The sequence below is a fragment of the Sciurus vulgaris genome (assembly GCF_902686455.1).
Source record: "Sciurus vulgaris genome assembly, chromosome: 5".
Lineage (NCBI taxonomy): Eukaryota > Metazoa > Chordata > Mammalia > Rodentia > Sciuridae > Sciurus > Sciurus vulgaris.
This window is the reverse complement of record NC_136465.1, coordinates 171,892,120-171,914,833: the sequence shown is the minus strand read 5'-3', so window position 1 is coordinate 171,914,833 and position 22,714 is coordinate 171,892,120. Positions and strand designations below refer to the sequence as shown.

At 59.5% G+C, this 22,714-nt stretch overlaps 1 protein-coding gene across 1 annotated transcript; it reads left to right on the top strand.

Moving 5' to 3' along the window:
* The first annotated feature begins 323 nt into the window (after positions 1-323).
* NPTXR (neuronal pentraxin receptor) lies at positions 324-22,111 on the top strand. Its single transcript, XM_079140737.1, has 5 exons — positions 324-1,356; positions 12,963-13,188; positions 15,456-15,703; positions 17,673-17,852; positions 19,427-22,111. Exons 1-5 carry the CDS (start codon positions 766-768, stop codon positions 19,649-19,651), a joined length of 1,470 nt encoding a protein of 489 aa, XP_078996863.1. The 5' UTR covers positions 324-765; the 3' UTR covers positions 19,652-22,111.
* The last annotated feature ends 603 nt before the right edge of the window (positions 22,112-22,714 follow it).

Here is a 22,714-nt window from a genome sequence, read left to right as displayed (position 1 = left end):
AGGCGACAGGTAGATGGTACGAACAGGGGTTAGGTCAGAATCCCACCCCCACCCAACGCTGGCCTCTTTTCATCCTCTCCATCTCCAACCCAGGTTCCTCCAGTGGTCTGGGTCCCATCAGAAGCGCCAGGGCACAAACGCTGCTGCCGCGCACACTAGCTGTGCGACCTTGGCCAGCGACTTGCCCCGGCGGGCCTCAGTTTCCTCACTTGTATTGTGAGCATGTCCCCAGTGGGGCTTAATTGAGACCCGGCTGTAGCGCGCTCGGCACAGAGCTGCAGGAAATCTCCCTGCGAGGTGGCTGTCGGCATTACGGGTACCCGGGTGAGGCGGAGGCCACGAGGAGAGGGCTGGGGGTCGCCCAGGACCCCGCCGCACGACCACCGGGTCGCCGCCCTCTGCGCTGCGCGGGCGGTGACAAAGAAGTCCTGGGCGTGGCCCCGGCCCGCGCGGCATCCTCCGGCGACCGCACCTGGGCGCCCGGCACGGAACGGGTGCGGGGCTGGGCCAGGGCCGCCGGGGGAGCGAGTGGGGCGGGGCCGCGGCGCCCGCTCCCTCCCTGCCGCCCGCCGCCTTCTCCTCCTCCCGCCGCCGGGGCTCAGAGCGGCGGCAGCAGCGGCCGCGGCGACAGCTCCGGCTCCCGCTCGCGATCCGCCTCGCGCTCCCGGGCCCCGCGCCCCGACCCCGCCGCTGCGCCTGCCGGGGCCTCTGCGCCCCGCCGCCCGCCTCACGCTGAAGTTCCTGGCCGTGCTGCTGGCCGCGGGCATGCTGGCGTTCCTCGGTGCCGTCATCTGCATCATCGCCAGCGTGCCCCTGGCGGCCAGCCCCGCGCGGGCGCTGCCCGGCGGCACCGACAACGCCTCGGCCGCCGCGGGCGCCGCCGCGTCCCCGGGCCCGCAGCGCAGCCTAAGCGCGCTGCACGGCGCGGGCGGATCGGCCGGGCCCTCGGCGCTGCCCGGGGCGCCGGCGGCCAGCGCGCACCCGCTGCCGCCCGGGCCGCTCTTCAGCCGCTTCCTGTGCACGCCGCTGGCGGCCGCCTGCCCGTCGGGGACCGAGCAGGGGGACGCGGCGGGCGCGGCGCCGGGCGAGCGCGAAGAGCTGCTGCTGCTGCAGAGCACCGCCGAGCAGCTGCGCCAGACGGCGCTGCAGCAGGAGGCGCGCATCCGCGCCGACCAGGACACCATCCGCGAGCTCACCGGCAAGCTGGGCCGCTGCGAGAGCGGCCTGCCGCGCGGCCTCCAGGACACCGGGCCCCGCCGCGACACCATGGCCGACGGGGCCTGGGACTCGCCCGCGCTCATCCTGGAGCTGGAGGACGCCGTGCGCGCCCTCCGGGACCGCATCGACCGCATCGAGGTGAGCGCCGCGCGCGCGCCGTCGGGGAGCCGCCGGGGTGGGAGGGGCCGCGGGCGGCGCGCGAGAGCGCCGGGTGCCCGCTGCCACACCCGCGGATCTCCGAGTCTCGGGTCTCCAGTCTGTGTAACCGGGAGGCGCTTTCCTCGCGGGCGAGACGGGAGGGTTGCTGTCGGGAGCAGGCAGGCGTCTGGGACCGTGACCGAGGCACCTGGAGATCCCTTTTCTCTCCATTCTCCGTGCACCTCCCTGAGCCTGTGTCCGCGACTGTAAAACGATATAACAGCGTCCACTTGTAGCGGAAATTTAACGTGTGTGGAAATGCTTGGCACGCATAAAGAGCTCATTAAATGTCCATTTCCTTCTCGAACCCCCCAAATAGCGCCAGTCCCACAGCATGGCCAGGGCATGAGACGCACTGTCCAAGACTCAGGACGGCTCGAAATGACAAAGGTCTGAGAACAGAATGCCCATAAGAAACCTGGGTGCCTCTCACTCTCTCTTGGGGGCTATGGACCTTTCTCAGCTGCTCAGAGTCTAGGTCCAGCCTCAGACACTTGGAATGCCACAGCCCTTGGGTGGGGAATGGATGGAGAAAGGGGCCCCACCCTGGTTCCTCCTCTTCCACTCACCTGTTCCAGATTTCCAGGCCTAGGTGCTGGGTCAGGCAGGGGTGTTCGGAGGCCGCAGCCTGCTTCTGTTGTGTGCGATCCTGGGCCAGTCGTTTCTCCTTTTGAGTCTTTCCATCTCCTTCCTTCCTGTGAGAACAGATTTGTGGTCTCCAAAGGTGCAGGTCAGACCATCAGACTGGGCAGAACAAACAGCAGGGAGACCCTGACATCCCCAGTTGTGGAGGTGGACCCCAAGAAGGGGGTTGGCTTTGTGGAAAAGGGGAGAAGGTGAAAGGCCATCTGACCCCACCACCTCTTTCCGATCTGAGTGCCACCAAGCAAGGTGAGGGCGGAGAGGGGAAGGAAGTGAATGTGGGGACCCCACAGCTCCTTAAGTGAAATCCCAGGGCAAGCAACACAGGTGATATCCTCTGGAAGGCTGGCCATGCCCCTGACCAGCAGTCCTCCAGTCTGCTAACTGCAGCACCCACCCCAGGGTGCCAGAGCCACCGCTCACAGCCACTGCAGCCAACCTCTGTTCCCCTCACAGGTGGGAAAACCCCAGCTCGGGCGTAATGAGAGGAAAGCCAGTCCAGCACCCCTCTCCCCGGACTCCAACTGCAGAGTAAGAAAATTACCAGGGACAAGCTTAAACTTCAAAGTGAAGGGGAACCTCAGTTTCTTCACCTGTGAAATGGGCATAACAATAGCACGTACCTCCCTGGTGATGGGAGGTTGAGTGAGTCTATCTAATGTAAAGGACCCAGAACAGTCTCTGGCTCAGAGGCTTGCTCGGGCAATTTGAGTGATTGCTATTTTGATCATTATGCTATAATATCACCGATTTTTAAAAATACAACCAAAATCATAATTGGAAACAAACTCTCCTTTTGGGAAAACAGATTTTTATTCATGTAAAATAATTAATGTCCAGTCTGCCCCCTTTGGCCTGTCGCGGCCCCCACCCCCATGCCCAGATGGCTCAGGTGTCTCCTCCCACATGTGGGCTGGCAGGCTGGGCTGGCCTGGATCTGTTCCCCCAGCACCTGCAGCACTTGGCAGAGTGGGGTCCCCTGCCCCGAGCGCCCACTGAGCTGGGGGACCCTGGTGGCAGGTCTGGCAGCAGGTTGCCTTCCAGGTGGGGGCGAGGGCCCTGGCTTCCCCACATACACCTTAGACATGAAGAAAGAAGGGGCGGCCACACCTAGCCACCAGGCCTGCCTTTGAGCCTGGCACTCAGAGCCTGTCTCGGAGGCTGCAGCCTGGAGCCCTCTTCTCGGAAGGGACCCACGCTTTCTGAAGCTGACATCTAATTTCTCATTTCTCTTCCCATTCCGTATCTTCAAGAAGCCCCAGATTTTTCAGGGTCTACCTTCTCTGCCACCATGGTCCTGAAAGTGCTCTTGCTAATGTCCCCAGAGCTGATGGAGAATTTTTCTTTTCTTGCTGGGCCATGTCTGACATCCAATTCTTGGTTATTCCCTCGAACCCTTGGCTTTGAGACCCTCTCCACCTGCCCCTCCTGCCTCCTCTGCCCAGGCTTCTGTTTCCTCGCAGGCTCCGCCTCCTGTATGGTGTGTGTCCCTCTTGGCTGGCTTGCCCTTTTCCTTGTGTGAACCCAGCCACATCTGGAAGCTTCCAGCACCCATTCCACAGTGGGCCAAACCAAATCTCAGTTCCAGCCTTGACTTCCTTCCCATGCTCCTTGGACACTGCCACCTCCTGAGCACCTGTCTCTGACCTCCCCAGCTCCTAACCGCACCCTGTTCTACCTGCTCCAAGGAGCCATCTGGGGTCCCCCGGCTTCTGGACTCTGCACACCTGCAGCAGCCTCTTGGCTGGTGTCCCACCTCCAGGCACATCCCCCCTTCTTCCCTCCTCTCCCAGGCAACCCCATGGGTCCTCTGCAAGTCCCCAGAAGGGCTGCCCTGGGGTGCAGACTCCCAGGCTGCAGTCTGGGATCCGGCCGGGCTTTCCAGACTCATCTTCCCTGGCTCTGCCTGGATCACCCCAGCACTTCCTTCTCCTTAGTGAAGAGTCTGCCCTGAGGTCACCTCCTCCCAGAGGCCTTCCCTGATGGTTCCGTGCCCACCCCACACCATGCTGTCCCTGCCCATCGTCACCCACTTGTCTTTGACTCACCCCCTCCCCTCCCAGCCACACCTGACTAAAGCCTCCTCCCCGCAGACCTCACATCCTCACATGGCAGCCACATTAGGAGACACTTAGGAGGAATCATCTTTTTTTATGTATGTATAGACATATGCATTTATTTATTGCTGTTCATTGAAAGAGTCAAAGGTTTGGGGGGAAATTTCATTTAATCTTTTCCCTTTTGCACCCCCCCCCCCAAGTCTCTAGGCATGCACAGTCCTCTCTGCCCAGCCTGCTGTGTAATTAGCATGTTAATGACTGACACAATTCACTGGGACTCATCTTCCAGCCCTTTCTCCCCTCAGTCACTTGCTCCTGTTGCTGGGGACGTGGGCTGTGTCTGATTGTTTTCCTTCTAGATTCTCATTGCCACATCAATTTAATGCAGAGTTGTTTGTTTTCTTTTTAAGTCTGTTGAATCATTTCTTTCACTGAATTCCCAGGAGGAGCATTACTGGGTCGGAGGATATTGACTTTTCTCCCTGATACTAGAGATGGAACCCAGGACCTCACGCATGCTAGGCAGGTGCTCTACCACTGAGCCACATACCTAGCCCTTTTTTATTCTGAGGTAGGGGCTTACTAAGTTGCCCAGTCTGGCCTCAAACTTTCTATCCTCCTGCCTCAGCCTCCCAAGTAGCTGGATTATAGGTGTGTGACTTTTTATGGCTATGACCGAGAACTACTTTCTAAGAGACTTAGACCATTCATGTGGCAACCCACCATGAATGCCTGTCCCAGTATTTCATTTTTGAGCTAACTTACGTGCACAATTAAACTTCAAGGTTGATTTAGCATTTCTTTGACATAAGCCCCATCCTTACCCCAGCCTGGCAAACTGATTGCCTCCCTGATCCTGGAGTGGGAGCCACAGCAAGGAATGTCCTGGTGCTGATCTCAGGAGATGCTGGGTTCAGGGAAGCCACAAGTTCTGCTCTATCAAAAATCAATGATAGCTGGCTGGGGTTGTGACTCAGTGGTGGAGCGCTTGCTTAGCACATGTGAGGCACTGGGTTCGATCCTCAACACCACATAAAAATAAATAAAGAAATAAAATAAAGATATTATGTCCATCTACAACTAAAAAATATATATATTTTAAAAATCTCTGATAGCAATTATAAGTCACAGTTACAGAGCACTTACCATGCATCAGGAACTATGCATTAACTCGTTTAATCCTTATGAAATCTCTGTGGGGAACTACTATTCTATTCCTCCTTTAAAAGAAACAGTTGTTCAGAGAGGTTAAGAAACTGGCCCCAGGTCACACAGCAGTGGAGCCTGGATTTGATCTATCCAGTGTCTGGCTCCAGGCTCCAGAGCTCTAATTCTTTATCTAACTCCAAACTTATCTGCAGGGGTCAGACCTCATTCACCTGCAAGAAAGAAAGACGAGGGAGGGCAGGGCTGTTGTTGAGTACTGTGCTGGACCATTTTGGCCTCAGAGTGCTCCAAATAAGATGGCACGGGCCAGTCCTCCAAGGCTTCTCCTCTGGCTGCCCGGGTAACCCGGGGCCTAGCTGTGCTGCTGTGATAGCCACTGAACCTTACGAGGCACTTGCCACATACCTAGTAGCTAGGCCAGTCTTCAGTCCTGTGAAACAGGCTGTGTGCAATCCATCTTACCTGTGGGATCTGGAGGCTCCGAGTCTGGGGGCACCTAGCGGCACATCCCTGCCCCACACCCACACAGTGGGCCAGATGCTCCCAGACACCCTCCCAGCTCCAGACAGCTTCTGCCGTGGGAAGCCTGGCTGGGCAGGCTGAGCTCTTGCTTGTGATGCTCCTTTTCTGGGCCTCAGTGTCCTCTTCTATAAAATGAAAGAAAGGGGCTGGTTGAGGCCCACACTGGAGTCCCTCGACCTCTGGCTGCAGCTGGTGGTGGCCCCTTCATCCTAGCAAGAAGCCTGGCTTCTTCATTTATGTATTTGTTTTTTGTGGTTCTGGGGATTTCACCCAGGGGTGCTCTACCCCTGAGCCACATGCCCGGCCCTTACTTTTTATTTGAGACAGCATCTGGCTAAGTCGTCCAGGTTGGCCTCAAATTTGCCATCCTCCTGCCTCAGCCTCCTGAGCCACTGGGATTACAGGCCACTGCATCTGCGGAATCCTGGCTTCTTAAACCCCACCTCTGCCACCTGCTGGCTGTGACCTCAGAAAACTCCTTCTCCTCTCCCGTCCTCAGTCTCCCACCTGTCAAATGGGCAGTGCTATCCTGTGTCCTTTTAGACTCATCCCTGGCAGGCCTTCCTCTGGAAGGGGAGACCCTTCCTTGCTGTTCCAAGCTGGTAGGAGCCGCTCGGGCAGAAGGCAGGGCACGCCCTGTAGATGTCTTAGATCCAGAGTGTGGAAAAGCTCACCTCTCTTGCTTCCAGAGGACACAGATCCTACATGGACAGCTCCCTGAACACTGGTGCACAGATACAGCACCCCCAGATAAAAACTAAGAGCCCTCCTGGAAGACTCCCCCCACCCCTCAAAGTCAGTGCCTCCCCGCAGGCCATCCCTAGACCGGCCTTTATCCCCAGGGGTCCGTCTGGCTTGTGCTTGAACCTGGGCCTCCTTTGTGTCTGGTGGCTCATTCCACAGTACATCCGGGACATGCAGTCCCGAGGCAGGTGGTTTGTGGGTTTTCCTCTCCGGGTGGCATCTCATTGTTGTAAGGACGGGCTTCGTTCATTCACCTGTCCCTCTGCCCATGGGCCTTTGGGTTCTCCCTGATGCCACAAATAAAGCTGCGGTGGACGTTTTCGTGACATCTTTCAGTGGCTGTCAGCATCTGTCCTTCCCCAGGAGTGGGGCGTCTGGGAGGCAGGAGGGGGTATATTTAGCCTCAGGAGGGACTGCCAAACGTTTCCCAAAGTGGCAGAGAGTTTACACACCCACGTGCGTTTGAGCCTGCCAGCCTAGGCCTGGTCATTTCCAGACACCCCTGTCCTGGTGGGCGTGGAGCAGGCCCACGTGGTTCTGATCTGTGCTATCCTGATGAGTCCTGCTGTCCCACCTCTTTCCTTGTGTGCATTGCCTGTGGGGGGTGGGATGACAGAGGTCAGTGCTCCTCCCTGAGGCAGGCGTGTGACCGGGTCTCTCCAGGGCAGCCTTGGGTGCACCAGCCCATGGAACTCTGGGGATGGGGATTGAGATGCTCCACCCAAACTAGAGGCACTTAGGTGTCCCCACAACCCTTGTTTAACTCCAGAGGAAACTGAGCCACACAGCGTGCCAGAGGTTGAGCTAGGGCCACCCCTAGGATTTCTGACGAAAGTGGTCTGGGGCCCAGAAGGTGTGTGGGCAGGCAGGGCCTGGGCGGAAGTTCTACAGCCTCCCAGAAGCAACAGCTGGATTCGGAGTCCAGAGGGGACAGGTGAGGGGGGCTGGGGAGATGGGTCCTAACCACACCCTGGGACCCCCGAGCCCACCAGGGTGCCTGGGACATGCGCACCCTGCTGCGGCTCCAGAGAGAGCCCACTACCCTCTCTCGTCCTCCTTGCCTATTCGTCTTCTCAAGACAGCTCCAAGTTGGCACCAGGGACCAGGGTGATAGAAACCCGTCTGGCCTCTACCCCTTGCTCTCCTGGCCTGGGTTGGTGGACACAGGGCAGCTGCTGGGTTGGCTCCTGAGGAGGAGGTGGGACAGCAGGATGGACTGACATGGCTCCCACCAGCTCCTCTGAGAGGCCTCCCGGGACCCCTGCCTGGTGCTCTGTGGGTGCTGTGTGCTCAGTGCTCCGGCGACCACTGTGTGGCAGCTGCCTCCTGCCATATGAGCACACTGAGGCAGGGACAGGGTCTTCCTCCTCAGGGACACAGCAAGCATCAGGGATGAGATGCCTCCGTGCATTCTAAGCCTCCAGATCACGACTGCCCTCCCCTTCACAGACAGCGACACGAAGGGAGGCTCAGAGACATCTAGAAACCTGCCTAGGTCATTCTGCTGGCACTTTGACCAATCGACCCAGGTCCAGGACCCATACTCCTGCCTCTGATAACAACAAAGAATAGTAAGAATAGTTACAACCACTTGCCAACCACTCGTATACCAGACTTTACATCTATTCTTTCATGTTATCATTACTTGTGTCCCCAAATGTAGGTACTATTATGACTCACATCTTACAGATGAAACTGAGGGTCAGAATGGTTGAGCACTTTCCCCAAGGTCACAGATCTAAGAAGGAGCCTAGAAATAATGCAGACCTGGATGACGTGTCCACCACAGGCACACAGTTGACAGACGGATGAATGGGTGAAGACATGAATGAGCGCTCTGCAGCCGCCGGAGAAGCCCTCAGGGTCTCTCTTTGGAGCATCTTAGCTCAGGCGTCAGGGAAGTTGCCATCTGGAGCCGGGCAGGCCTTGGGGGGCGGGGCGGGGACCAGGGAGAGTGTTCTTGGCAGGAGGAACAGTGTGTGCGGAGGCCTTAAGGGGAGAGGGAGCTCAGCTGGGGGAGTTGGGGCAGCTGGCGACTTTGGGGGGGCGTGACAGGTAGCCTGCTGGGTAGAGTGTGGTCGAATAGTGGGGGCCGAAACTGGAGAGGGACTTTATTGGTGAGGGAGGGGCTGCTGGAGGGTTTTAAGCGGAATAACGCAGCTGGACTGAGTTTGGGTGGCGGCCTTGAAAAGGGTCAAAGGCACAGTCGGAACGCAGCCCAGGGGACAGGGCCTGTGCTGGGTAGAGACAAAGGGGCTGGGGGAGGCCGCGGGAAACGCGGGACTTGAATCTCTGCTTCGGGGATTTTGTTTTCTGTTTTAAAATCATTGCGAGGTATTTCAGACGAAGGGTCTAAGTGTCCGCCAGGCCCCTGTGGCTCTGGAGCAGTGGCCCCGGGCCACCGCGGCTCCTGCGAGGCAGCCGGTCTGGCCCCGCCCAGGCCCAGCCCGGCCCCGCCCCCGCGGGCCCCGCCCCTCGGACTCCGCCGTTCTGATTGGCTGGTGCCAGCCCTGCCTTCCTCTTGCCGCGGCCACCGTCCTGCATCCTGACCTGACTATTCCGTGACTCTAAATGACCGCTCACTGCCTGAGACTCTCAATATATGACCCGAGGGAAAGATCTGGGTTGGAGACAATGACAGTGGCCCCTTCAAGAACTGGTTGAGTGGTGTTGGTCATAATAATGAGCTGACCCTCCAGGGCCACCTCCACCCTACCAGCATCCTGTCACCTCGTCTAATCCTGATGATGCTAGGAGATAATATTATTACTGAGCCCTTTATGCAGTGGGCAGACGGAGGCACTACACCTCGCTGGGCAAGGTCGTTCAGCTGGTGGAGCCAGGGCCGGAGTGGGCAGGACTCACGTAGGACTGGGGAATGATTGGCTTGGGAAGGTGGGGCGTGACCCACAGTGCTGGCCCCAGACCTGTTCACTTTCCACCCTGCCCTGCGCCTCTGGACCCCACTCTGTACTCAGCAGCCAGGAGTGGTCTGTGCCCTCAAGGCAGACGGGACCACCAACATAGAACCCACTGGGCAAATCAACCATCTGAGGCCCACACCAGCAGGGCCAGACCGAGGAGTGGACACAGGTTCCAGAATCAAGAGGACCCAGGTTGGAGTCCTGGCTGTTGGACTTTGCATCTGTGTGACCTTAGGCAGGCCACCTCCCTCTGGAGCCTCGGTGCCTTTGTTTTGTGAAGAGGGCTTCTGTACTTCCCTGGTTGTTGAGAGCCTTGGAGAAGTGTTTGCTCAGAGCTTCCCTAGCCAGCAGGGCTTGGCATGCCGTGATGCTCACTGGGGACAGTGGCCCTGTTAGCGTTCTTGATATTGAGTGCTAAGAAGCCCAGCACACTAGCAACCAAGCTGGACTCTCCTGGGCTCTGCTCCAGGCCCAGTAAACTTACCCTAAACTCCACCTGCGCTCGCAGCAGGACAGCCCGGGCTCCAAGCCCTACTTTCCCGCCTCATCAGGAGCTGAGTGGGGCAGTGACGTGGTTGTCACCCCCACTCTCCCGAGTCTCAGGCCAGGGGCCTACTTGGCAGCTGGCCAGGAGCCCACGCAGCACAGCGAGAGCCTGCAGCAGATGGCAAGGGGGGCGGGGGAATCATGTTCTGATTCACACGCTGGGGTGGGGAGGGGCTCCTGCGTGACAGTGGAGCCCACCTTCCTGGCCTCCTGGGCCGCCAGGCAGCAGAGTGGAGCATGTGGCCACCTCCCCAGCTGGCATGCATACTGAGGGGGCAGCAAGGCAGCATCGGTGTAAATAGCAGGCCTCCCACTTGCCCTGGCGGCTCCCGCCCCTGCGTGAGAGGGAGGACATTAGCTGGAGAAGACGTCTGCTCCGCCAGTACCAGGCAGTGCTGAAGGACTTCTGCCTCGGTTTCCCCAGCTGTGCACGGGAGTGCCACCTTCGTGAGAGGCTGAGGATTCATGAGTACCTGCACATGAAGTGACAGTGCTGGCCTGGCCGCGTCTCACTCAGTGCACGCCCTCTTTCTAAGCTTGGCACAGAGGCTGGTAGAGAACTCAGGGCAGATCAGAGGATCAGAGCCCAGGGCTGAGGGGGCCCTGCCATGGTGCTGTAATCACCCCTGTGAGCTCATCGCCTCAGGCCAATCTCCCCCAAGGCTCCTGCCAGCTCAAATGCAATGTCCCTCCACAGGCCATGGTCAAGTAAAGCTCTGGAGATAGCAAGCCCCAGCTCGCTGCTCACGCCTCGTGGTTTGCACTAGCTTTTCTGGGCCCTGATGGCCTGTCACTCCATCCCTTCCATCTGCCCTGGGACGTACAGTGACTCCGTTGTACCCATTTTACAGGAAGGGAAACTGAGGCCAGGATTTGTGGGCACCCTGCAAGTGAGAGGAGCCCTCAGGACAGGAAAGATTGGCCTGATGAGATGGACGGATGAATGGAGAGGCCTACCCACCCATCCCTACTTCCACCCAGCCTGGGAACCACAAGGACAACTGGAAGGGTGGGCCGCTGTGACCTCCCAGATGGGCTGTGGGGGGGGGAAGGCCGTTGGGGTCTCCCTGCTCCACTGCTTCATGGGGTCCCCTGGCCCATTTTGCAGACTGGAATGGGGAGGTGGGTCCTCAGTCCGCCTCCCCTGCCACCAGGTGGAGGGGGAGGGCTGAATTTGCGCTGGTTCCAGACCCCCCTGAGACAGCCTCGCCTTTCCCGTAGGAGCCACTTAGCAGAGCTTGGGACAGGGCAGGACAGAGGAGTGGCAGGGCAGGTGTCAAGAGCAGCCAGGTAGCAAATGATGCAGAGTGAAGAGAGGGGCTGCCTGCGGACTCCTGCTGCCTGCCCCCATGTGACTGCAGGCGACTGTCACCCCGGTTTCCCTGCCCTCGAAAGGGGGACACTGATGGTACCTTCACCACAGACATGTCACGCAGATCCAGTAGGTGACCATTGGCAGGAGGCCTGTCGGGGCTGAGCCACAGAGAGAGCAGCTTCCCACCTGACCCCAGCCCCTGCACCATGCCCTGGACACCCAGGCTGGCCAGAACCTGGGCGGGGACCTTCCCGCACGCCATCGCTTACTCGGCAGCCAGGCGAGCCGCGCACCATCCTGCTGAGGAGGAACGGCGTCCCGGGTGGCAGCCTGCCTGCCAGTGCTCGCGGGCACAGTGCCAGGGCTGCCAGTCCCTCCATTCCTTGGCATGAAGCCATGTTGCCATTTACGGGGGCAGCGCCCATGTCCCCCACACTTTGAAACGCGGGACACAGTTATCCTCTTGCCACATGGCTAAAAAGCAGGGATGTGCCTGTCACCCAGTAAATGACCAGCAAGGCTAGGGCTGGGCAGATGAGGCTGAGAGGGTCATCTCTGCTTGTCTCAAGCTCCAGAGGCAGCCCCGGGCAGCCTGGGCACTCAGGAGGTGACAGGTCCTTGGGTTCTGCGTTGCTATATCTCTAGCACCCTAACTGGGGCCCAGCACATGGTAGGTGCGCAGTGAATGAACTGTGAGGATTTGATGGACTCATGTCTGGGTCCTAGGCCTGGGGACGGCCATGGCCAGGCAGAGCAGGAGCCGCCCAGGCCTCTGGGAAGCACGGAAGCCGCAGGATCGTGCGGGACACAGGAACCCTAGGGATGGCGACTGGTTTGGCTCCTAGAAGCTATTCGGAACCATTAATCTCCCACTCATTTCCTGTGACGTGTCTGCCAGGGACTGTCCCCTCCAAGAGTCTGAACCCGGGGCCTCCCCAACCCCCCGCCACCTGGAGGAGAGGAGAAGGAGAGCCCCTGTCCTGCCTGCCTCCTGCCAGGACCGCCAGCGGGACAGGAGGGGCTCCGAGCGCTCTGTCCTCGTCCCGGGCTGGTGGAGCAAGCCCCTGCCCCGACCGTCCTCGCGACCAGCGGGCTCTGTCTGTTGGCACTGGCCCTCGGTCCTCCCCACAGCCCTTCCAGCTAGGTGCCGTCGCCTCAGGAGAGAACGAGTTCAGAGCTCAGGGACTGTCCCGGAGACACAGGGCAGGCGGTTTCCAAGCTGGATTTGAGTCCTGAGCCATCAAACCCCAGAGTCTGGGATCTCAGCCCTGGAAAGGCCGTGACACCAGAGCCTGTTCCGAAGTCCCTGGCTTATGCCCCTGGGTCTGTCTGGGACAGCAGTGCCACCTGCACAGAGCAAACACCGCCGGGGGCAGTGGACACAGCCCAGGAGGCTGTCCCCAAGTGGGGACAAGCAGCCAGCAGGGCTGGCCCTGCCCTCAAGCACGTCCCAGCCCGGGGCAGTGGGGTGCTCTGAAAGCCCCCACCACTCTAGTGCAGCTGCCACCCGGTCCTTCCTAGAGAGGCTGACAGGTCAGCAAAGGCCCCCCGGCCTGGCTTCTCTGGAACGCGGGATCTTGCTCCCTCCGGGACCTCACCTGTCCCCCTTCTCTGCCTTCTGAGCAGCAGGAGCTCCCGGCCCACGTGAACCTCTCAGCGGTCCCCGCCCCCGCCCCCGTGGTGCCCACCGCCCTGCACTCCAAGATGGACGAGCTGGAGGGGCAGCTGCTGGCCAAGGTGCTGGCGCTGGAGAAGGAACGCGTGGCCCTCAGCCACAGCAGCCACCGGCAGCGGCAGGAGGTGGAGAAGGAGCTGGGCGCCCTGCAGGACCGCGTGGCTGAGCTGGAGCACGGTGGGTCCCAGCCGCAGAGGGCAGCGGGCGAGGCCCCAGGCGCCAGTTCACCCCGAGCTCGCGCTTTCCGGAGGCTAAAGCTGGACGGGATGGTGGAGGAGGCTGAGAGTAGAGAGAGAATAACTGGGGGACATTATCTTCATCTTCAAAGTCATTACTGACAGTTCCCACTTCTTGGCTCTACTGAACCCCAGGAGTGGGCTAAGTACACAACATGTCAACTGCTTCAATCTTTACAAATGGCACAGGGATTTTCACAGGTGAGGAAACAGATTCAGAGAGGTCAAGTGACTTACCCAAGGTCACACAGCCAGTAAGTGGAGGATTGAGACCTCCACCCCAGTCTGTTCCACTCCACCGTCATGCATTTATACACCCACAAATAACACCAGTAGCAAATCAGTCAGGGTTTTGTCATTAGTTTAACACCTGGGCCTGGCACTGCTGGGGGGCGAGGTGGGGCACAGGAGCATAATGGATGGCGTGTGGGTGTGGGTGTCAGGAGGGCTCGCTGTAGGTTCTACCTGTCGCTGGCTTGCTCTGTGACCTGGGAAGGTCACTTCTTCCCCCAGACCTGTTTTTCTCATCCAAGAAATGAGGGTTTAGGACTCAGGAGCCCTCCTGGAGCTTTTAGTCTTGAGACTTTGTGAAACCAGTTGGGCAGCAGGAGGAAGCTGGGCAGGGAGCTGGGACGGCCGAGGGGCAGGGTGGGCTCAGGATGGGGAACCCAGGCAGCCTCTGGAGGAGGCGGATCTCAAGCCAGTCCTTTTCTTTTTGTACCGGAGGTTGAACCCAGGGGTGCTTAACCACTGAGCCACAGCCCCAGTCCTCTTTCATTTTTATTATTATTTTTTTGAGACAGGGTCTCACTAAGTTGCTGGGGGCCTTGCTAAGTTGCCGAGGCTGGCCTTGAACTTGCGATCCTTCTGCCTCAGCCTCTGGGTCACTAGGATTACAGGCCTGCGCCACCGCACTTGGCTCAAGCCAGATCTAGAAAGCAGAGCAGGGAGCAGATTTCAGGGTAGAGGGCCGTAGCCCGGCAGAGCTTCAGGGAGGGGGCCCGGTGGCCCTTGGACAGTGTCCTGGCTGGATCACAGGGGCTTGTCCCTGCATAGTCCTGTTACTGGTCCCTCTACATGAGTCTCCTAAGGTATCGGGGAGAAGCCATCTCCAGGAGCTGCAGGCAGAGGGGAGGAAGGTCATTGCCGGACATTATGTGCCCTCGTCTGTGACATGTGTTAAAGGGACAGTCGCTGAGCCCTCCCTCTCCTATCATGCATCACATTGACCTTCATCCCAAGCCCCACCAGATCTGGGGACCCTGGGTTCACCATCCCTGGTCCCACCAACCAGGTGGGGGAGGGGGATTCTCCAGAAATCAGGACTCAGGGGCTGATGGGCAGATGGCAGTACCCATGACTCATACCCTGGAGATATGTGTGGCAGGTGTTCCCCAACACCCTGCTTAGAGGTGGTGACTCCCCAGTTTAACCCCTGCAGAAAAACCAAGAATGCTCAAGACATGGAATCCCAGACACTCTAAGTTGGAAGACACCTTGAATTGAAGAGAGTCAAGTCCCAGCTCTGCCACTTACTAGCTGGGCAACCTTGAGAAAATAACTTAACCTCTCTGTGCTAAGGTGACCTCATCTGCAAATGAAGATTATAACAGCATCTGCCTTGCGGGATTGCTATAACAATGAAATTGTATCTGTAACAGCACTTGAGGCCTGCTGCCTAGAAAGCACTACAGAATGCTTGCTACACAGGCAAAGAACTCTAAATGATAATAAATGTGGCTTTATTATTTAGCTATAAAAACATTTTAGAGGCAGAGGCTGCAGCCTTCCCTTGTCTGGCCTCTTCACTTTACAGATAAGGAAACTGAGGCCCAGGGAAGGAAGGACAGCTCCCCAAGAACACCATGGGCCAGGCCCTGTATCTGTTCTGGTCCACCCAACCCTCACGCAACCCTAGGAGGGAGGAAATGTTGTTACCGCACTTTACTGAAGAAACTGAGGCCTAGAGAGGTTAAGTTGGACTTGTTGAAGGTCACACAGCCTAGAAATGGCAGAGTCAGGATTTGAACTCAGGACATCTGGGTCCAGACCCCTGGGGCTTTCACTGGGTCCCTCAGCCAGAGGCGGAGTAGAGAAGTTGTGGGGACTGACACCTGCGGGTGGCCGGGCGCTGCTAGCCCTCACTCTGGAGCCCCTGTGCACCGACCCTGGCCGGCGTCCACTGACCCCCACTCTGCCGTCCCCCAGGGTCCTCGGCCTACAGCCCCCCCGACGCCTTCAAGCTCAGCATCCCCATCCGCAACAACTACATGTACGGCCGCGTGCGGAAGGCGCTGCCCGAGCTCTACGCCTTCACGGCCTGCGCGTGGCTGCGGTCCAGGTCGGGCGGCTCCGGCCAGGGCACGCCCTTCTCCTACTCGGTGCCCGGGCAGGCCAACGAGATCGTGCTGCTGGAGGCCGGCCAGGAGCCCATGGAGCTGCTGATCAATGACAAGGTAGGCAGGAGGCCTCCCGGGAGCACCTGCCCGCACAGCAGGTTCAGCACACATTCGGCGCCTCCTGTGTACCAGGCGGGGTTCGGGGAAGCCAGTGGCCATCCAGATGGGGCTGGCCAGGTGGGTCCTTCCCATTGTCTAGAGGAGGCAAGCGCAGTCACAGACTCTCGGTGACCTCCCCAGTGACCCAGCTAAGGTCACAGACTCTTTGTGACCTCCAGTGACCCAGCCATGGGGATGGTGCCTGCCCAGGGCCCTGGTCATTCTCCTGGGCAGAGAGAGAGAGAAGGAAATGAGATGGGAGGACGACCCGGGGAGGGGCAGAGGCGAGGACCCCCTCCCCACCGTGAAGGAGACCCAGTGACAGCTCTGGACCTGAGTGCAGGTGGCAGCGAGTGCCCCTCGCCCACTGAGTGAGCTGGTCTTCCGCCCGTCCTGCGCCTTGATTTCCCCACCTGTAAGCAGGAAGGACAAGAGTCCCTCCACCTTAAGGCTGTCGTGGAGCGAGTGGCTAAACTCCACGCAGAGGGCCAAGCACGCCTGATGGCTGTGAGTCTGCTGCCACCCGAGGCGCAGTGCTGACAAGCTCTACCCGTCGCCACCCGCCTGCCCTGCACCCCGGGAGGCAGGTCCCCTGACAGTCCCATTCTGCAGCTGGAGCCGCGAGACTCAGCGCGGAAGCCCGGGTTCCTGACCACACGGCTGGTGGAGGGTGACGGTGTGATTTAGGGTTTGGGGCACCGGAAGTCACCTCTCAGCCCCTCCCCTGTTCTGCCTCCTCACGCCCAGGCTCCCCCCACGCCCCTTCCTGGCCTGGCTGGAAGGCAGGGAGAGGAGCGGTGATTGGCAGGGCAGGTGATGGGGGGAGAAGGGGAGCCTCTCGTCACCCCTGTCCCCAAAGCTCCTGCCCCACCTGCAACATTGCTTTGGCCTTGCTGGCGCGGTGATCCCGGAAGGTGCCCTGGACATCCAGGCACCACATGTCACACCCACCTGACCAGCTCACAGCTCGCAGAGCCAGGAGACACCCCTCTGGGTGTCCTTGAGGAAAAAGGAAGGGGATGGGCCCAGGCACAGTGGATTTCTCTTGTGGTCCCAGAAGCTCCAACACCACCCAGGCAGCCGGGCTCCATCTACACCCTGCCACCCGGTCCCCTTCACCACCCGCTGGCTGCCTTCCCTGGCTACCCAAGGACAGCCCAGGAGTTCAGCACCCTGGACAGGGCACCCAAGTGGCCAGGACGGTCCTCTGCTCCCATCGCCCCTCCCTCCAGGCCTTCACAGCCACGTGTCTCCCTGAGGTCCTGCCCTCCCGTGCAGGCACGGCTCACTTGAGGCCACGACCAGACCCACCTCCTCAGTGTCCAGAATCGGGCCTGGTGCCAAGTAGGCCTCAGAGAGCGTGAGGGGAGGGAGCCCTTTAGGAGCACCAAGTCCACGCCCAGCGAGTGCGGTTCACCTCACAGGCCACAGCCGGTCCTCAGCCGAGCCCCGAGTGCTGTGAGCAGTCTGGAGCTCGGGATCGATTAGCCTTGCCTTCCTGGCTGCACTCTGCCCTCCTTGGAGCACTTTGTCTTACAGATGAGGAAACCGAGGTCCAAGGAGGGAAGGACAGCCTCCCAAGGTCATGCAGGGGGTCAATGGCAGAACTAGGGCCAGACACCGGCACCTGGCCTTGAGTCCACAGCCTCTTCTGTTGCTGGACACTGGGTGCTGTGTGCAGAGGGAGCCAGCTAGGGGACACTGCCTCACCTGCATGACCGTGTGGGCCTAGAAGCAACGGAAAACCAAAGCTAGACCATCCCTCGTGTCCTGAGGGAAGCTGCTTGGTTGGGCTGTGGGGGTTAGGCTGGGACTGGAGGGAGGCAGGGTCAGGACTTGGGCCAGTCCCTGGGTCTCCAGCCCCACGCCACTGCCCAGCTTCGGGCCTGTGGCACCTCTGACCTGGGGTTGCGGGACCTGTGTCCAGGTGGCCCAGCTGCCTCTGAGTCTGAAGGACAACATTTGGCACCACATCTGCATCACCTGGACCACAAGGGATGGCCTGTGGTCTGCCTACCAGGACGGGGAGCTGCGAGGCTCTGGGGAGAATCTGGCAGCCTGGCACCCCATCAAGCCTCATGGGATCCTCATCCTGGGCCAGGAGCAGGTAAGGGTCAGACTGGCATTAGGCTGGAGTCCCAAGTGCTTATCCTGCCTGCCCAGGGGCCCTAAGGAGGAGAGACAGGCAGAGGGGACCTGAGAACACTGCAGTGGCCATTCAGGCTGACCTCCCCATTGTACAGATGGGCAGACTGAGGGCCAAAGAGAGTAAAGACTGCCAAGGGGACTGGAACCTTAGGGAGGATAACCTCAAGGTAGGGCCATATCCTTGGAGGTGGGGCTAGGTCCTGGAGGTGGGGCTAGGACCCGGAGGTAAAGCTAGAACCTGGAGGTGGGGGGTAGAACCTTGGAGGTGAGTGTAGAACCTTGGGGGTGGGATTCAAATCTTGGAGGTGGGGTTCAAACCTTAGAGATTGTTTTAGACAGCTTTTTTTGCTGCTGTGACTAAAAGATCTGACTAGAACAATTTTAGGCAAGAAAAGTTTATTTGAGGACTCACAGTTCAGAGGCAGAACACCATGGCAGAAGAGTGTGGTGGAGGGAAGCAGCTCATATGATGATCAGAAAGCAGAGACTCCACTCTCCAGATACAAAATATATACCCCATAGCCACGCCCCCAATGAACCGCTCCCTCCAGCCACACCCCACCTGCCTCTAGTTACTACTCACTGATTAGTAACTGATTGGGTTAAGGCCATAACCCAATCATTTCTCCTCCAAACCTTCTTGCATTGTCTCACATGTGAACTTTGGGAGGACACCTCCCATCCAAGCCGTAACAGAGATGAAATAGAACCCTGGGATGGGGCTATGTCCTTGGAGATGGGGCCAGAACCTGGAGGTGGGGCTAGAACCTGCAGGTGGGACCTTGGAAGTGGTGCTGGAACCTTAGGGATGGAACTAGAACCTTGGAAGTGGAGCTAGAACCTTGAAGGTGGGGCTAGAACCTGGAGGTGGAGCTAGAGCCTTGGAGGTGGGGCTAGAACTTTGGAAGTGGAGCTAGAAACTAGAGGTGGGGCTAAAACCTGGAGGTGGGGCTATAACCTTGGAAATGGAGCTAGAACCTTGGATATGGAGCTAGGACCTTGAAGGTGGGGCTAAAACCTGGAGGTGGAGCTAGAACCTTGGAGGTGGAGCTAGAACCTTGGAGGTGGAGCTAGAACCTTGGAGGTGGGACTAGAACCTTGAAGGTAGGGCTAGAACCTTGAAGGTAGGGCTAGAACCTGGAGGTGTGGCTAGAACATGGAGGTGGGCTAGAACCTTGGGGGTGGAGCTAGAACCTTGAAGGTGTGGCTAGAACATGGAGGTGGGCTAGAACCTGGAGGTGGGGCTAGAACCTGGAGGTGGGGCTAGAACCTTGAAGGTAGGGCTAGAACCTGGAGGTGTGGCTAGAACATGGAGGTGGGCTAGAACCTTGAAGGTGGAGCTAGAACCTTGGAGGTGGAGCTAGAACCTGGAGGTTGGGCTAAAACCTGGAGGTGGGGCTAGAACCTGGAGGTGGAGCTAGAACCTTGGGCAGAGCTTCTGCAGGGACAGAGGCCTGGCTCTGAGACTTCTTACTGTCTTTCTGCTCCCTCACTCCATTTCTCTCTCCTCTCTCTGCTGCTCTCTTGGCCTAGGATACCCTTGGGGGTCGATTCGATGCCACCCAGGCCTTCGTCGGCGACATCACCCAGTTTAACCTGTGGGACCATGCCCTGACACCTGCCCAGGTCCTGGGCATTGCCAACTGTACTGGTCCACTGCTGGGCAACGTCCTCCCCTGGGAGGACAAGTTGGTGGAGGCCTTTGGGGGTGCAACAAAGTCCTCCTTTGATGTCTGCAAGGGGCGAGCCAAGGCGTGAGGGGCCACCTTGCCCGCCAGCTGGGAGACCCTGGGGCGGCCCTTCCCTCCTCAGCCTGCCCACTCCTGGCCATGTCTCCCATTTCCCTCACCTGTACACACCTCCACCCTGCCCTACAATGGTGCCCCTCAGCCTCCTGGGTGGACGCACGCCTCTCAAGTCAAGCCTGGGGAATCCAGGCTCCACCCACCCTGTCCCCTCAATCACATCTGAGTCCGCAACCTCAGCAGCAGCTCCGCGGGGTTGTGTATGGTGGTGGCCTTCCGCACCCTTGTCCCCATGCTGCAGTGGCCCCTTCCCCTGGGGCCACACAGGCAATGGAAAGGGCGGTGGAAGGGGCCAACCCAGGCACAGGAAAGCAGACTCCGCTCCCTCTTCTCCCAGCTGCCATGGGGCGGGGGTCTGGATGGAGCCGCCCTGCGCCCCCTTCCCTCCTGTCTCCGTGTGCAGTGGTGTGAATGTTGGTCCCGTGCCCAGTCTTACCCTGCCTCAGTTTCCAGGACATTCCCTGCCCAGCCCCACCTGGAGGGCTGGGGACCAAAAGACCAGAGGCCAAAGGACTATAGTCACTCCTTGTGCCCCCCAGCAGCTGTGCCCACCAAGTGTGGTCACCCTCCCCTTCTGTGCCCAGGACAGGACTTGGGCCACTTTATCCAGTCTGGGAGCAGCTGAAGGCAGAGGCATCATGGCCCAGGAGACCCCTCTGCATGGCCCCAGGAAGGGGAAAAGATGCTGAGAGGGTGGTACAGGCTGGACGGGCCCTGCTGCTAACCTGCTGTGTGGCCTCCTGTAAGTGCCTGCCCTCTCTGGGCCTGGCTTTCTCTTTGTGAGTTGAGGCTTTTGTCCTGGCCATTTTCAAGAACTCTTCAGATGGACAGTGAGATGACCCTCCACGTGACCAGGTGGATAGTGCAGGGAAAACCTGAGGACTCAGGGGCTTAGTAGGAGCAGGTCCTAGGACTGGGTAGCAGACGGATCAAGTTGAGCATGTGTTAGGGTCAGCAGCCGCTCCAAAGATCAAGATCCTGTGTAAGGTTCAGGACAGACCAGACCTGCACATGGATTGTAACTATCAGCTCCTTCTGGGTCCCTCCAGCCTGGCACCCTTGCCTTCCCAAGAGTGTCCTAAAGACCTTGAGTCCTCACCAGCTCCCCCAGGAGAGTGGAAGAATGTCAGAGCTGAGAAAAGCCATCCAGTCTCACCTCTTGCTGTGAGACATGGGGAAGAGTTCAGAGAGGGCAAGTAACTTGCACAGGATCACACAGCCCAGTGGGGCAGAGCCAGCACTAAAATCCAGGGCTTTTGACTTCCTCTTCCGTGCTCCTCCCTCCACGCCATACTGCCTGCCCGTGAGGGTCTTTGACTCCAGCCCACACCTGAGAGGGTGCACGTTTGCAAGGGCAGGAGGCTTTCCAGCATGCCACTGGAACATTTTCCTTTACACAACACTCAGACGTCTTGGCACCTCAGGAGAGGGGGAGAGTGGACCCTGGGCACTGTGGCAGAAGGGACAGCTAGAGGTTCACCTGTCCCTCCCAGCATCTGAGGGTGGCACTGGTGCCTCTCGCCCGCTTTCTGTTCCCTGCCTCCGCTGCCCATGGCCACTCGGTCCGAGCCGTGACGCGAGAGCCGCAGGCCACCGGGCTCAGTGCCGTGGAAGCGTGGCGGGCACTTGTTGCCTCTGGCCCCAGATCCTTGTTTCCATTTCGAGGGCAGACGGATGGCGCAGCACCTCCAGCCCCAGTGCCCCTGGAAGGCAGGGCGGGCTTCAGCCGGAACCGCTGAGATCCCAGTTGTCCTGGTAACAGCCAATGACATCAGCCCAAGTGCTGGGCCAAGCATCTCAGCCATGACCCGGGCTGTTGCTGGGGCGATGGCAGAGTTTGGAACTTAGATTCCGGGGACGTGACTTTTCTGGGTTTCTAATACTGTTTTGGAAGAGGGAGGATCAGGCCTTGGCAGGGGGTTGACGGAAACCGCTCAGCCCGAGCCCACCCAGACTCATCATCCCAGCCCTTTATGCTTTGTCACGGTGCGGATGCGACACCTGACGTCTGAGCCTCGTTCCCGCGCCCCGTCACCCCGGTCAGCCTCCGGAGGGAAGGGACGAACTGGAGACGTAGGGCTCTGAATGTCCCCACCGCCCCCATCTGTCTGTGCGTGGTTCCACCAACACTTACAGGGCACCGCTGTTTGGGCAGCTGGGTCACTTCAGCTGCCCCTGGACTTGTCCAAGCAGACAGGGAAGGGGGCTGGCCTGGCGCTCGGCCGCCCCTGCCACCGGGAGGGCAGAGCCTCTGCAGGCACCCGGCACTCACTGAGCACGTCGCGGGCGCCGTCTGGATGGTCCTCAGGGCACAATTTCGGGTTAGGACTGCCCGTGGCCCCACGGCAGAGGGAGGAGGCTGGGGCCCAGAGGGGCGAAGCGCTGTGCCTGAGCCGACGGCGCCCCCGGAAGAGGCCGGGGTTCTAGGCGCAGGTTGCACACAGGGCCCCTGGTGCACTGGTGCTGGTGTGTTCCAGCCGGAAAGGACATGCCCACCCCGTGAGAGGGGTCCCCACCCTGATGGCTCATGTCCGGCCTGGAGCCTCACCTCTGCCTGGGCTCCCTTCCAGGGGTGCCGCGGGGAGAGGCTGGAGTCTCTGCGAGTCCAGGCAGGGAGACGACGCCTCTGCCGTCCCTCAGACCCCTGCTTGGGGCAAGCCCTGTGCCAGGTGCTTCTCAGCTGTGCTCTGCCAGGTGTCCCCACCTGCAGCTGGTGGGGTGCACCCCTCCCAACGTCCCAAGGGGGCACGCACCCTGACACGGCCGTGCATGACCCAGGACTGCAGGTGGGGCCAGAAGGTTCTCAGAGGAGAACGAAGCCCTCACTCTACAGATGAGGAAGCCGAGGCCTGGGGAGGGTGCAAGACCCCCAAAGCCAACTGCTGAGACTGGGGCGCTGTGAGCCCAGCTTCCTGGCCACGCTCAGATCTCTCCAGGACACAGGGCCCCTTTCCTCAGAACTGGGTGTCCCTGCATCCTTGGCCTGAGCAAACTGGGGCGGGGGCCCCTGCCAGAG